Source organism: Hetaerina americana, unplaced genomic scaffold (assembly GCF_022747635.1).
Source record: "Hetaerina americana unplaced genomic scaffold, ioHetAmer1.1.p SCAF_3, whole genome shotgun sequence".
NCBI classification, from domain to species: domain Eukaryota; kingdom Metazoa; phylum Arthropoda; class Insecta; order Odonata; family Calopterygidae; genus Hetaerina; species Hetaerina americana.
Genome location: NW_027286874.1, coordinates 13,977,047 through 13,990,784, shown reverse-complemented (window position 1 = coordinate 13,990,784; position 13,738 = coordinate 13,977,047). Strand labels below are relative to the sequence as shown.

Here is a 13,738-nt window from a genome sequence, read left to right as displayed (position 1 = left end):
ATGTTCTCGATGGTCCTTGGCTCACGGAATTGACATGCGGCATATTCATTCATCTTCGGGTAATGAGTAAAATATTTAAATTTCCATCAAATTTCATTATTTCTTTTGTGCAGAAAGTTTCAAAGTTGAGGTTCGTACCTGAGGGTACCCGGCGTGTTTATAACTATTTGCACCAAAAATAATAAACTGGTGGAAATATGGGTTGTTGTCTCATTGCATGAACTTACTTCTAGTTATACGGACATTTCAGGAGATAATTAGAGTTGGCTTCGACCGAATTATTCCGTTCACGCGCCGAATCTCGGCACTTCGCGACCGTTTTTCGTCTTCCATCCTTCGTCCCGCATTCGTCTCTTTCCCCGTCCTCTGCAATCGGCGTCGCCTCAAATGGGCCATTGGGAGGAGAGAGGGTCGTTGCAGACGCCAAACGAATTACCAGGTCGGAAAAATAAAATGCATTCGAGGGAAAATAACAAGAAAAGGAATCAATGAATAGACGGACGGGCTGAATTCTTTTTCCCGAGGTGTTCCGCGGAGGAGGATTTTTATTTGTCTTTTTTTTCCATTTCGCCCGACGTCGGCACGTAAGGAAAGCCGTCTCGCGCAGTGCGTTTTCTTCACTTTCTTTGTCTGTTTGCTTTCTGTAAAAATCGGAGCGAATCGGATGGTGGTGGTGGGGTGAGAAAGCGGCTGTTTACTGCTCGAGTTTACGGCCGACGGTGGCTTTGGAGGTTTTCTCAGCTATACGGTGCGAAATGCTGTGACCGCGGCCGCGGTCTCTCCCCTCCGCCTTCCAGTCTGCAGTCCGGTTTTCATCGCCAGCGTATCGGGAAAGCCTCATTATTTTCTATTTTTTTCTTCTTTCTTCCCGCAGTCGTAAAATTGGCGGTAACCCCTTTTACTGACCTTTGGGTGTGCTCGTGTGTTAAACCTCGACAGTTTGTTCACGTCGTCTCTTTGCTTCGTTATTTCTCGGAGGGAGAACTTACTTTTTAATCCAGTGCATAAGTGAATTCATAATTACGAACCTACCACCACGGAATGCTATTGATTAATTCTTTTTTATTAAATCGTCTTTTAGGTAAATTCAGGCTATTTTCAAGAGGATGAAAAAGGTTGATTGAAAGTAGTTTTAAAATAGCTCTTTGAGGTTGTCGTCAAACTCTTCAGATTGGTTGGTGATGCCCAACATTTTACCGAAAGAATTGGGATAATCTTTGAAAAACGTTTTTGAAAAATTTTAGTAATGGTGAAATCGAACTTGATTAAGGGATAGATAAAATACGTGCATTTACCAGAATCGCTGGGAAAAGGAATAGAAAACACAAAATGTCGGCATCGTGTCCGACTAGAAATTTTTATAATGGATAGACCAAAGCATCTTTTAATGGGGATGAATTCATGCAATTAATAAACAACATTTTCCTTTCGATGCCTCTTCCGTGAGCATGTGTTGAACCAAATATTTCGCTTTCTGTAAATAGGCGTATTTCTGCTCTTCAAAACTTCTAGTAAGAACCAATATGAAATTTCCTTCCTCGTTTTTTCCAATAAATATAGTCAAGAGCATAGTCAAGAGTTTTAGTAACTACCTCCTCCTGTTATTTTTTTACGGTAACGGTATAAAAAAAATCTCTCCTGATTGGATAAGAAATCAAAAGGCGTAGGATAGTGTGAGGCCTTTGAGCATTAGTAGTGAAAAAATATTATTTGATTGCTGTAAATATTTTTGCGTGCAATTGCCAGTAATTTCATGGTTTTTTTTTTAAGGATTAAATTTTCTGTAGACTTGGGAATTTAAAAAATTACAACGTGCAATTCACAGTTATTCTTAACTCCAAGAAACCGCGGGGAGAATATATGTTTCGGGGATAATGTGACGGGATAAAAATGAAGTAATTTCAGCTCATGATTTTTTCAGCTCCAGTTACGGTCCGTCCTATTTTTACACTCCCATGTCCCCGCCAAAAGTTACAACTGGAAGGAATATACTCTGATTAGCCGATTCGGCCGAATCCGTGGTGGAAAAAAACTACGATAAAGTTATCTCTCTGTCATTAAGAAATAGCTCTTTATGAAGATCCTTTGGCTGTATAATTTGAATTTTTCACCGTTGAGCAGATTGGCTCTGCATTACAAGAGCCCCAACCACCGTAATCAACCCAAAGGTTGATTTGATAAGTGAGAATGTATCTCAGATGGTAAGCCCAAGTCGGCGTGTTAAATTCGCACTCAATATATTTGGGGAGGTAGTTTTTTTTCCTGTGTTGCCTTTGGTTTCCTAAGAAGATATGGTTCCCGAAAAAGCACACAGCTTGGGTGGAGCTGACGGTGCCCGGAGGCGTCACCCGGAATCAAACCCGGGTCATCTGGTCAGTAGACCAGCGCTCTAGGCACTGTATTACCACGCCCCTTTTGCAGCTAAATATCCGCCTACCAGTAAACATTAATAAAACATCCGTCATTCTAATATCTCATTAGAGTTTGAAGTCAGAATTCTTATTTCATTTTTTGTTGGAGGTCTGGAAATCGTCGAGCCGAAATTTGGATTCAGAGCACCCTTTCCTCTCGTCATTGCCGTTTATATGTGTTTTACGGTCATCGCGCAGTTTAACGTCTTATTTTTCTTTGTAAAAAAGGTCGCCCATTGATGAAAAAACATATTTTTCTGGAATTTCTTCCCTTTATCCCCCGAGGTGACGTCATCCGTAAGATCTTCGCCCCCGCCCTATGACCGTAAGTGACTCACGTTTGCATATTTGGTCGCGCCATCCTCTCTGCTCCCCCTTCCCGAAATGTGCCCCGAAATGCCTGAGGGGGAGGGAAGTCCAATATTGCTTCCTGGCGTGGAGTGCTTTAGTCACCAACCGTGGTATTATTCATTTTTTTCTCGAGTAGGTACCTGCCCGTGGCATGTTAACGCTCAAAGTAAAAAAAAATACGCTTGCTAGACATTTCTATTCCAGCCGAAATAATTTGAATTTCAGCTGTAGAGAGACCTCCTCGGACCTTCTTTCTAACCTGTTTACTTATATAAAATCAATCCGTGTTCACCAAGTCCCTGGGTCTAGTCACACTTTGTGATTTGTCTCATTTTTCGCCACAAATATTTCTGCCGCGAATGTGGACGGAATCCATGCTTGGGCGAAAAGAGGTGAATTGACATTTTTGACGATTTTCATGACGACCACATGGCATATGAATGTGGCCATATTGCGAAATGGATGATGCATTTTCACATTAATGCGAAATATTTCTCTTTAAATAAAAATAATGACTAATGTATAGGGTAACGTAGGTATTTCGTCTCTTACCAAAATGCATTCACTCTCAAATTTAATTCTAGTGTGTATTTTGCAGAGGATTTGCGAAAATGGACCACACGAGAGTATGTATTTCAGCAGTGGTCCATTCAATCAGTGGAACGTCGTGTCCTGTTTATGTTATAAATGAAAACATCCACAATGGTACTAACAATATGCATTCCTCTTAATATCAGAAACCCTAGCCGTCATTGTTTGCATCAATCAATATCTCCACTTTTTGCGCCTTGTTTTTAAGTTTCCCAACTATTTGTACCTCAAAACCCAGGAAAATTATCTCATCTTAATTTGCTTAGTTAGTACAGTGCATATATGCCGGAATACACCAATAAAACAATCTCTCGTTCCGATATCTTATTTTGGCATATCCCCTTTAATCGCAAATTTAAATCCGTCTCTCGCAGTACTCCACTTCTACTTCTCTCTCAGGACGATTATGACATCACGGAATGAACTCATGCCGAAAGCGGGACTCGAACTCTAGCCATTATGGATGGAAGTCTATTCATCCTAGCCGTCATTTCATTTGCAACTGCGCTCTGTGGACTACAATTTAGAAACTGGAAGGGAAAAAAAATGTTAAGATTTGCTTCAAGCATTCTGTGCCGGCCAAAAATAAATCTGAAGCCTTTTTTTGTCGCGAGAGGTCTTCGTCTCAAGGTCGACTTGAGGAAAACGAGGAAAACCGAATCGATGCATTTCAGCATAAAAAAAATGTCATGACTCTTTCGTGTGCCATTTCCTGCCCTGTCTGCTAGCATACTTCATGAGATGGGCTTCCTGCAAGTATTTCTGGAGGGAAAAAATCATAGTAAGCCATGCCGCGTAAGTAGTTTCAAAAAGAGTGGGAGCAGGATAGCGAATAGCAGGCAGTGAGGGGGTTTGTTATATGCTTCAGACACTTTGGTTACTCCTCTTCGACTGTTTTTTCACATTTCTTCGTTTAAAAAAAAAGTCTTATTTTTTCGCGACACCCAGTCGTCTCCCAGTCGCGAGCCGTTATGAATCTGCGTTATTATATCCGAGAGTCCCTCCCCAACGCCCCCTCTTCCCCCCACCCCTCCTACTCCCCAACCGCCACCCCGTCCTCAAACTCCTCCCCACAATTTCCTTCCATCATTCACTCCCTCCCACCCCTCCACTCCGCCTCCCCTCACTCCCCGGGGTTATTGTAGGTACCGTTGTCGTGACTGTCATACTATGTATGATGTGGTGCTTTTTTGGTGCTTACCACATGCACCAGGGCATTGTGCCCAAACACTCAAGGATTTGAAAATGATGAAGAGTTTAAATAGAGCAGTGGGTACTCGAAAAAGCTTTTTACTGCAGTTTTTCCTGCCCAGCGTTTGGTGAAAAAATAGGAATTTTTTAACTTTCCGTTTTTGTTATTTATATTAGCATTTTCGCCTCCTCTCCAGCTCGTTCGCGTGTTGACGTCAGACCAACGACGAATCGTGTCGCGACGCTCACATTAAACATACCTAACCTCTTGAAAAGCACCTTGCCCATGTCACTTAGTAGTAGAAGGCGGGTGACCCGATCCATCACACGTTTTTATTCCTCAAATTCAGTGTCCCGGTTTTTCAGAATTCTCGTGAAATCATCTTGTTCTGAATTTCGAAAATATCAGTCCATAGGGTGCTGTTTGGAGTAAATAAAAAAATAACTAACTCTCATAATGCTATTTTGGCTCAAGAAAAAGACTCTCTCCGTTTAGACTGCTGTTATATTTGGCAATTTTACTCCAGTAATGAGTTTCTGAGATAATCTTTTATGATTTTTTTCACTGGACAAAATCGATGTAGATACGCATGGGGTGAAATTAAGTATAGGAATGCCCAAAAAAAGTATCGCCGAATGAATTTTTGGAGGGTTCCGGGAGTTGAAGCGAAGTTAGTGCCATAAATGAAAGCGCTCCACAACTTCCCCTTAAGTCGACGCGACCGTGAAATGTTTATGACCTCAGGACACCTATTTCACCCCTCCGTTACTGCCCTCCGCATGTATGTACACGTAATATGTACTCCATCGCAACCCGATCTCTCTTACTCACTTGCCGTCATATAAACCTATCTCTCTCTCTCCCTTTGCAGGCGTCCCGGTTTCGTCCGCCAGCAGCTCCCGGTCGACGAGTCCCGCCATCAACCACCCCCAGCCGTCCCCGTCCTCGGCCACCGCCCCCCAGACTCCCCATTCCTTCATCCCGACACCGAGGAGCGGCGGCGCGTCCTCCGCGGTCCCTTCCGCCCCCGGCGCTGCCAACTCTGCGGCCGACAAGCAGCAGGCGCTCCACCAGCTTCAGCAGGGGAGGTAAGGGGGCGACCGCAATCTCGTGATGGGCCACGAATGCAAATGCGGTGGCGTGCTCACTATCACACCGATGGCTGAGAAAAGAGTCTGCCTAATTCATAAACTCAGGTCTTCTCCTCGCTGCATTTCAAATGGGTCAAATAGATTTTATGTGCAGGCTTCATCATAAATCGGTATACTTTTCAAAGGCTGGTTACTGGCAAAAATTCCATGGCGAAAAATTTCTCTCTTCCCTTATTCCGTTGCTTCCGTTAAATGCAGCGCCAGATATATTTTTCAGGTGATTTTCTGTATCTATTTTCTACGACAACTCTTCTGTTAATCTTTGAAGAAGATTTGCAAGAACTGAATTGAGAAAACTTGAATAAGTATTGTGAATGAAAGCTGTATTTTTCAAGTGGCAATTCGTAGTAATTAAAAAGAGACGTTTCAGGCGTGATATGGTGGAATATCATGATTAATTAAAAATTGGCAATTTTCTACAAAATAAAATTTAATACGACTGGTTTCAATGTAACTACATCATCATCAGCTGGTCCTGATGATGATGTAGTAACTAAATTAAAGGTATTAAATTTTATTTTGTGGAAAATTGCCAATTTTTAATTAATCGTAGTAAGTACTCCTCCTTAAAGAAGGAAATGTTCGTTTTCTTAAGGCGAAGTTCTTTCAGCTCTATAGGTGGGTGAAGTCTTGTAATGTAATTAATTGCAGTTTTTGCAATGTATGAAAATACATGAGAGTTCTCCTCTCACCCATTTAAAGCCAACAACTTTTTTATGTGCACAATGGCTATAGCTCACTCTGAAATAATACTATCCAGAATGATGATGGCAGTGGGTGGAATACGAATTGGGGTACTTTTTATTGCAGGAATGGAGTGATTATAGGAGCCAGGCTCTCTGGAGGATTTGCAGCATCCCCTGCACGTGGCCACAGTATTCCGAACCAGGGCCATCCCGTCCACTCGCAAATCATCCAAGGCCACCCCGGTCAGCAGCAGGCCCACGGTGTTCCTCAATATCACCAGCAGCACGTCCAGAATCACCCAAACGCACAGCAAGTGCAGCAGCAGCAGCAAGTGACTGGTGGTCAAGGAGCCAGGAACTCATCCTCGGTATTGGACAAGTTCAAGCTCTTCAACGGCAGAGACAAGCAGGGTCACACTGAGAGGAGCAATAGGAGCGGAGGTGAGAGAAGTTCATTCTTATTGATGCCGCTCAAGTGATTCAGAGTCAGTTGCTCTAAGTGACTGCTTGGTTAATCACTCATAGATATGTTGGATGGAATGAAGGGAGGAAGGAAGTATGCAGAGTTGAAGAGGGGCTTATTTTAAGTTTGGATGTCAGGTTGTTCTTTAATAGCACAGGCAAGGAGGCCAGTAGAATAATTGCACATGAAGTCCAGATAAGTAGGAGAATGTTTTATGCAAATAAACTACCTTTTCTTTTATTTTCTAATTATATCTTGTTGCAAAGTAAGTGTAGATGAAGTCCCAATGGTAACTGATTTATATTATTAAGCCAATTAATGGAAAAATACTGGTTATTAGTCTAACAGGTTAGTCTTCTGGGTAAGGTACCCTTGCACCCAACCAAAGATCATTATTAAGTGTGCTGTGTAATCAGTTGTGGATTAGCCTCTGATAAATTACAAGCTGGGAGTGATGCATTGAGCATCAGAGATACCTTTTAAGTGTGCAAAAAATTTAATTTAAGTAGATCTTATTTTTATCTTACATTTGGCATGTGGAATTGATGAGGGGCTTATTGTCATTTTGGACATCAGGTTGTGCCCATCAAAACTTATACCGTAACCGATTGATAACCAATAAGAATATTGATTATAATTCAGATAAGAATCTATGCTGGATGAGTTGATATATTGCCTGATATTTTTTTAAACTTTCATGAAAGACCTTTTTTATTTGTAACCGCATTTTTATGGAATGCAAAATGAAAAATTGGTTGTAACTTCTTGTGTAATTACTTATTGGCATAATGCGATGGCTTGCCTCTAACTCAGTGAAGGTTTCAGTGAAAGTTCAGGACTCTTATTATAAGGAAATGGTTACAAGATTACATAAGATCGTGATAAGATAGAATAGAGTATGTGTCTCATCAATGTATACAAATTTGCGGACTTAACCTCTTGTCAAATTAGCCGTAAAATAATATAAATTCAGTGCTCATTTTAAAGTACGCATACAATAAATGTACTCATTAGGAGTGCCTTTTTTTAAGCGACTGGATAAAATTTGTGCAACACATGTTTGCATGAATCTGTTCTATTATATCTTAATTTGAATCAATAAAATATGAAAAATATCCGAGGAGGTCATTCTTATTAGCGAAAACAATTTTGTCAAAATAGGTGGTGTGATCAGCTCTGGCAACAAGAGAACATCTAGCTCGAGTGGCTTTAGTTCTGCCAGATCTGAACGAAGCGATTCCTCAACCAGTCTTTGTAGTGATGCTGCAGCAACCAACCAAGGGGGAAAACAAGTTGTTCACCAGATACCAGTGTAAGAATACTTACTATTCCCGTTTTATTCCCTCTGATGAAATATTTCTCATTGATCTCTTTCTTAAATTTTCCCAGTTTCACAATACATGTCAATTTATCCATTAAAAGTACCCATGTAGGATAATGTTCATAATTACTCCTATAACCCTATGAAAAGCACACAAATACATATGTTTTATTGATTTTTTTTAACTTCTATACCAATATTCTATGTTCAGCATGATGTGAATTGTCTCGGTTATGTTTGTATGTATCACATAATAATTCATATTTGTTTGAAATATTTATGTAGCCTTACTGTTTGATTTTCTGTTCACAGGCCTAATGTTGAGCAACGAGAAAATCAGTCCAACGGTGGAGAATCTCCTCGCTCTACCTCTCGTGGTTTGAAAAATAAGTTTGGGAGGACAAGCAATGGCAGTGGAAAGGAAATTGGTAAATATATTTTAAACCCATTAGCATTCAAAAGGTTTCTTATTAAAGATGAGAAAATACATATTGGGCTTCATCTTATCTAATTTAAATCATCACTACGTCAGCGCATTGATGTAAACTTTAGAAATGCTAATCAATAATTACCTGAATGAAGGGGGATAATCGCCAAAGTGTATTATTTAATCTTAAAGAAATCGCCTGAATGTTTTGTTAAACTTGGTAGTCATCATTTGCTTGAGAAGTCTTTATTAATATTTGTGTTAAAGATATTTCACCTAAAATAGCATATTTTTTCTGCTTTCCATGAGTATTTGATTCACATCACTTGTGGAATCAACTTTTGTTTGATGACCCAGTGAATTTTTGTAATTTGTGCAAAAGCGACCAGGAATATTTTGTTGTTTTTAAACATGAATGGATGCAAAACCCAGAGAGATAATTTTCCCAATTTCAATCTATTGAATTATTAACTCTATTATTTTAAGACTTAAATTTAGTAGCCACATCTTGAAATTTTGGAATCTATTGTTGGGAAGCGAAAGGTACCTTATCTTTTTTGCTGTTGGAATTTATAAGTAGACAGAACTCTAAAAGCTGTGACTGAAAGTGTATAAGTATCTAAAAGCATTGGACCAGGGGGATTCAAAGGGTATATGCCCTTTCCCTCCCCCAAGTCATCTTCTATGGTGTGCTGTCTTTTATTTGATTTCATCACTTAGGTTAAAATAATCAATTATAAAAAACTGAATAAGTTTAATCTGATCAAAACTTATATTTGAACTCTTACTCACTTCAGTCTTCTCCATACTACCCTCATACATTGCTCTTCTACCTGCAGACAACCTTGGGGTTCCAACTGTCTAAAAGTTAAAGGTTTGGCATCTCTGTCATTAGTAATGACTAGCAGCAACTTTTGAGTATTTAACAGGCTGAAAAAGCTAAATGTTAAATGCTTCACCCAGTATTTCCATTGCATAAAAAATATCTACTTCAGAAGCATTGAATAAGGGTTCCATGTGAATTGATTCTTGTGCATAGAGCAAACCACTCTTGCCATTTTGTTGTGGAATTCAGATTTCATTCTGAAATAGTGATTGTTGTACCAAAAATATTTTATCATCATCTGCTTAAATTGCAAAATAAGGAAAATGTTTGGCAGTCGCAGGCTTTACTTTTTGAAATCTCAACTTGAAGAGTGCTGGTAAACTTTGTGGCTTTTGCAATAATAATTTATGTGTTTTGGATTTGCATGAAGTAAATTATTTTCATGAAATCAGAGAAGTGTGTATCCAGTGTTCAAGAGAAGGACTGTTTTGTAATGAGGATTGTGATTGGTTACGATGAGGTAATATATAGCCAAATAAAAACCTTTCTCCTCAGGACATTTCTCGATTCTCGTACACACTTATGGAATGACCCTTTTCATTCGGAGGGTATCCCAGCGTTCCACTAAGTGCAATATCATGAATAATATGTCCATCATTTTTTAGATGTAATGAGATGATTTAAACTTTTTAACTAAGTCATTATTTTTATTGGTTGTAAGCCTATTTTATAATATTTTGCATCATATGCTTCATCCCATATTCTTCAATTTCTTTCCAGCCAAATTAGTAAAGGAACAGCAAAGTAACTCTCCAAAGGGAATACGCCGAGAGGATCTTCCCCAGTCCAACGTGTCAGCCAGTAATACCAACATACCCAATGCAATACACCCTGGAGGCATTCCTAATGCACGCTCTGGGAGGAGGGAAGTCATCCCAGGCAGCCGGCTGTCACGAGAATCTCAGTCTCTCTCTGGGTCAAACACAAGGCTTGCTGGAAACCCTCAGGGGAGACAGTCCTCGTCCAATGCAAGAGTTCCCTCTGCAGCAAAATCCCATAGACCTGGTGTGATCAGTGCCCCAAGTGATAAAAACAGACTGCTGAAGTCAGGTGAAGTGATTCGGGGAGGAGAGAGGGGTCTGGAGAGGAGTGCAGAAAGGGTCGTCGATGCCCAAGAGGACCACAATCTCTCGGAAAGGCTTTTGGATCCCCGAGGGAACCCTGGCAGGTTGGATGGTGGCATCAGTGATGTGAATAGTGTCGTTGGACAGCAACAACAGGTCAGAGGGTCACAGGGTGTTGCTTATCGGACAGGAGAGTGCATAGATCGGACTGCAGGAGGGCACCCAACGACTAGGTATGGCAATTCTCAAAGTGCTTCGGACAAGTTGAGCAAGGCCGAGCCACAAGTGATAGGTTCCTCTGGTCGGGTGATAGGAGGTGGCATATATGGAAGGGTTAACCGACCAGAGCATGGTGTGGATGTGAGATTGGCATCGCAGAACGTGACTGTGGAATCCCGGACCAACCAAGAAGAATCAGAGGGCAGGGATAGATCTCGTTCAGGAACGCCAGTCAGCACACCAGCCTCTCAGAGGTCGTCACCGGTAGTTGTCGAATTGAGGAAAGAGAATAGTCTGGATGGCCTCAGGGGCAGCGAGAGGCATCTTGAGACAGTCGAGGAGAAGAGTCTTGAGAGCCTGACCTCTGAATCAGAGGTCATTCAAACAAGTGGTGTGCCAGAGGAGACAAAGGCAAGCCTTCAGCAGGACTCTCCCATTGGGGATATTATTGGCAAGCAGAATCCTGCAATGAGAACAAATGGCTCAATCGAAGTCCAGGGGGTGCAGCAAAACCCCTTGGATGTGGACAATTCCACAAAGCAATCTAGAATCACTTGCCCTAGTCCCGTGCAGAGGCTGAAGCCCAAAGCACTGCTCACATCTCCGAGGGAGGAGGAGGCCCTGTTGCCGGGGGCACCAGGCAGCGGGATCCCGAAGCCCACGGCTGCAGTCAAGGGTACAGCCAAGGTGGGACCACCAACCAGGGCGGAGTCAGAGCCAGGAGATGATGGTCGAAACATGGGTAGTAGGAAAAACAGTGACCTAATGTCTGACAGTGGCATAACCACGAGCTTACCGCGGCAGAGGAGGCTTGGTCGTCCAGGAGGTGCCAAGGATGAGGTCAGCATCGCAATGGTTTCTCCTATGATGCAGCCCATGGTGCAGAATTCAAATGTAGATGGGAGGAGTGGCGCACACCCAACATCACCAGATGGTTTGGTCGGTAGAAGAAATGGTGATGTGGGCAGCCCCACTGATGCCCATTACACAAAATCCGGTACACCCTCAAGCAGGAGGAAAGCAGAACTTGTGGCATACAATGATAAAGGAAAGGTAAGTATTGCTCTTATGCAATAATTTTATTCGTGCAAAAACTCAATGTTCAGTGTCTGGTGCATTCTTTTCTTTTGCTGTGAATCATTTTCCCCATTATTATTCCGTGTTTACATCAGCCATCGGAAGAAAATAATGTTCATTCTCACCGAGTACAAATAGGGAAGGAGTTTCGATCTATGGTTGGATGAAAATTTTTGTTACTGTTCTTCAATGTTATGTTATCATAGATATTTCTTTCAATTTAAAATGCACTCATTCTAGTATAATACGAGATGAATTTTTTATTGATACTTTTCCAGTACCTGGTGTTAGTTGGGAGAGTCTTGAATTAAAGCATGAATATCTTGAAGCCCATAAAAATAATTTCAACCGAGATGTGTATTTTTCTAACCTCCTGCTAAATAATTCCCATGTGCCAGAGGAATAAAGTTGCATGAAATGGAACAGATTTTAGGAGATGGGGAAAACAAATTGTGCTGTGGCATGAAGTGAAACATCACCATCATCTTCTTCCTTCCAAGTACATGCATGCAAGCATGATTTTTCGCCTTCAACTTCTGGCATTTAATTTTGGACGCATGAAAATGCTGTTGATGTTTCAGATTGAAGGGAAGGATTGTGAATTCTCAAGCACTGAGGCAAAGGAGAAAGAGAACTCGGGAGCAAATCCTTCAGTCTCTGTACAATCCACACAGGGCAAGGATGGGTCACAAATAGTTGAGGAGGAAGAGGAAGAAGGAGTCGGAGGTGGAGGAGGAGTGGGAGGAGGAACCGAGGAAGATGCCGCCATGCAAGTAAAGCCAATGCAGCCTCTCCACCACTTTCGTCCCAACTCCTCGCACTTTGGATTCACATCTTCTCCGTCCCAGCGTCCCATACTCTCCACTTTCTCAGCCTCTGCAAGGAACCTGACTCCTCCAAGTGTGCATCTCTCGTCAAATTCCAACAGAATAGGTGAGTTAATGTCTACATTTTGAATTAATGACAGCATATTTGTTTGATTTTTCATATCTATTAATATAATTTGTAAAAAAAACATGCATGGTCAAACTTGCTGATTAATTTTTTCCACAAATGAGGGAAACTTGATGCAGACCTAAACTCCCCCTACTCGCAAAGTTCTATCTTCTGAAGAGGGAAAAAACCTTTCTTTAACATATCCCTTCCTATGTAATTGCGTAATCTGGAAATATTTCTGTGTCAGTGTTTGGCTTTATATAAGGGCCAATATGTGCCAATCATCATTTCATTAAAATATCAGTTAGGTAATTTTTGTTCTCTAAGTACCACGTGAAAATGCACTCTCTGTTCTCAAATGTCATGCATCGTATGCCTTTGGCTTGAAGACTTAATCAGTATTTATGGAGAGATGTGGAAAATATAGATGTACACTTCACTGAATACCTATTTCATTACAAATTCCAAAGTAAGGAACAGAATGTTTCCCTCTGTATGCTACCTTAATTTTGTTCTGTACTTATAACTACTTTTTTCTGTCCTTCATACCTATTTTTAATGTTAACTGTGCAATCTAATCATTCATTCAAGTAAAAGAAATTATACTACCATCAAAGGCTTGCTTCTTTTTCTTAGAACCCGTGAACAGCAACAGCTAATGAGTTATACCCAAAAACATGTTATTCATATCAGTAGCAGTTATTAATATTCGGAAGAAATGAACGGTCATAGTTCCTTAATCTTTGGGAAATTCATTTTTAAATATCTTTCAAATTATTAAGAGGAGTACTTACGCATTCAGTGATAAGTTACTTACATTTTATCATTAAGTTACATAAGTTCGGAATCACAAATATATTGAATGGTCTATTTTAAACATGGTAGAATGAATACTCTTTACTGAGAATCATCAGTTATAATAAAGAGACAATTTGCTATTGAAATATGTGGGAAAAAAAGAAC

At 40.8% G+C, this 13,738-nt stretch overlaps 1 protein-coding gene across 2 annotated transcripts in view; it reads left to right on the top strand.

The window, feature by feature from the left end:
- Window positions 1-13,738, top strand: part of sick (sickie) — a 934,611-nt gene that overhangs the window by 305,954 nt on the left and 614,919 nt on the right. For both annotated transcript variants that reach the window (XM_071588441.1, XM_071588440.1), the window contains exons 3-8: window positions 5,417-5,633; window positions 6,507-6,823; window positions 8,007-8,157; window positions 8,479-8,594; window positions 10,200-11,815; window positions 12,514-12,772. In XM_071588441.1, coding sequence (XP_071444542.1) covers window positions 5,417-5,633; window positions 6,507-6,823; window positions 8,007-8,157; window positions 8,479-8,594; window positions 10,200-11,815; window positions 12,514-12,772 — 2,676 coding nt within the window. The remainder of the gene's footprint in view (window positions 1-5,416; window positions 5,634-6,506; window positions 6,824-8,006; window positions 8,158-8,478; window positions 8,595-10,199; window positions 11,816-12,513; window positions 12,773-13,738) is intronic.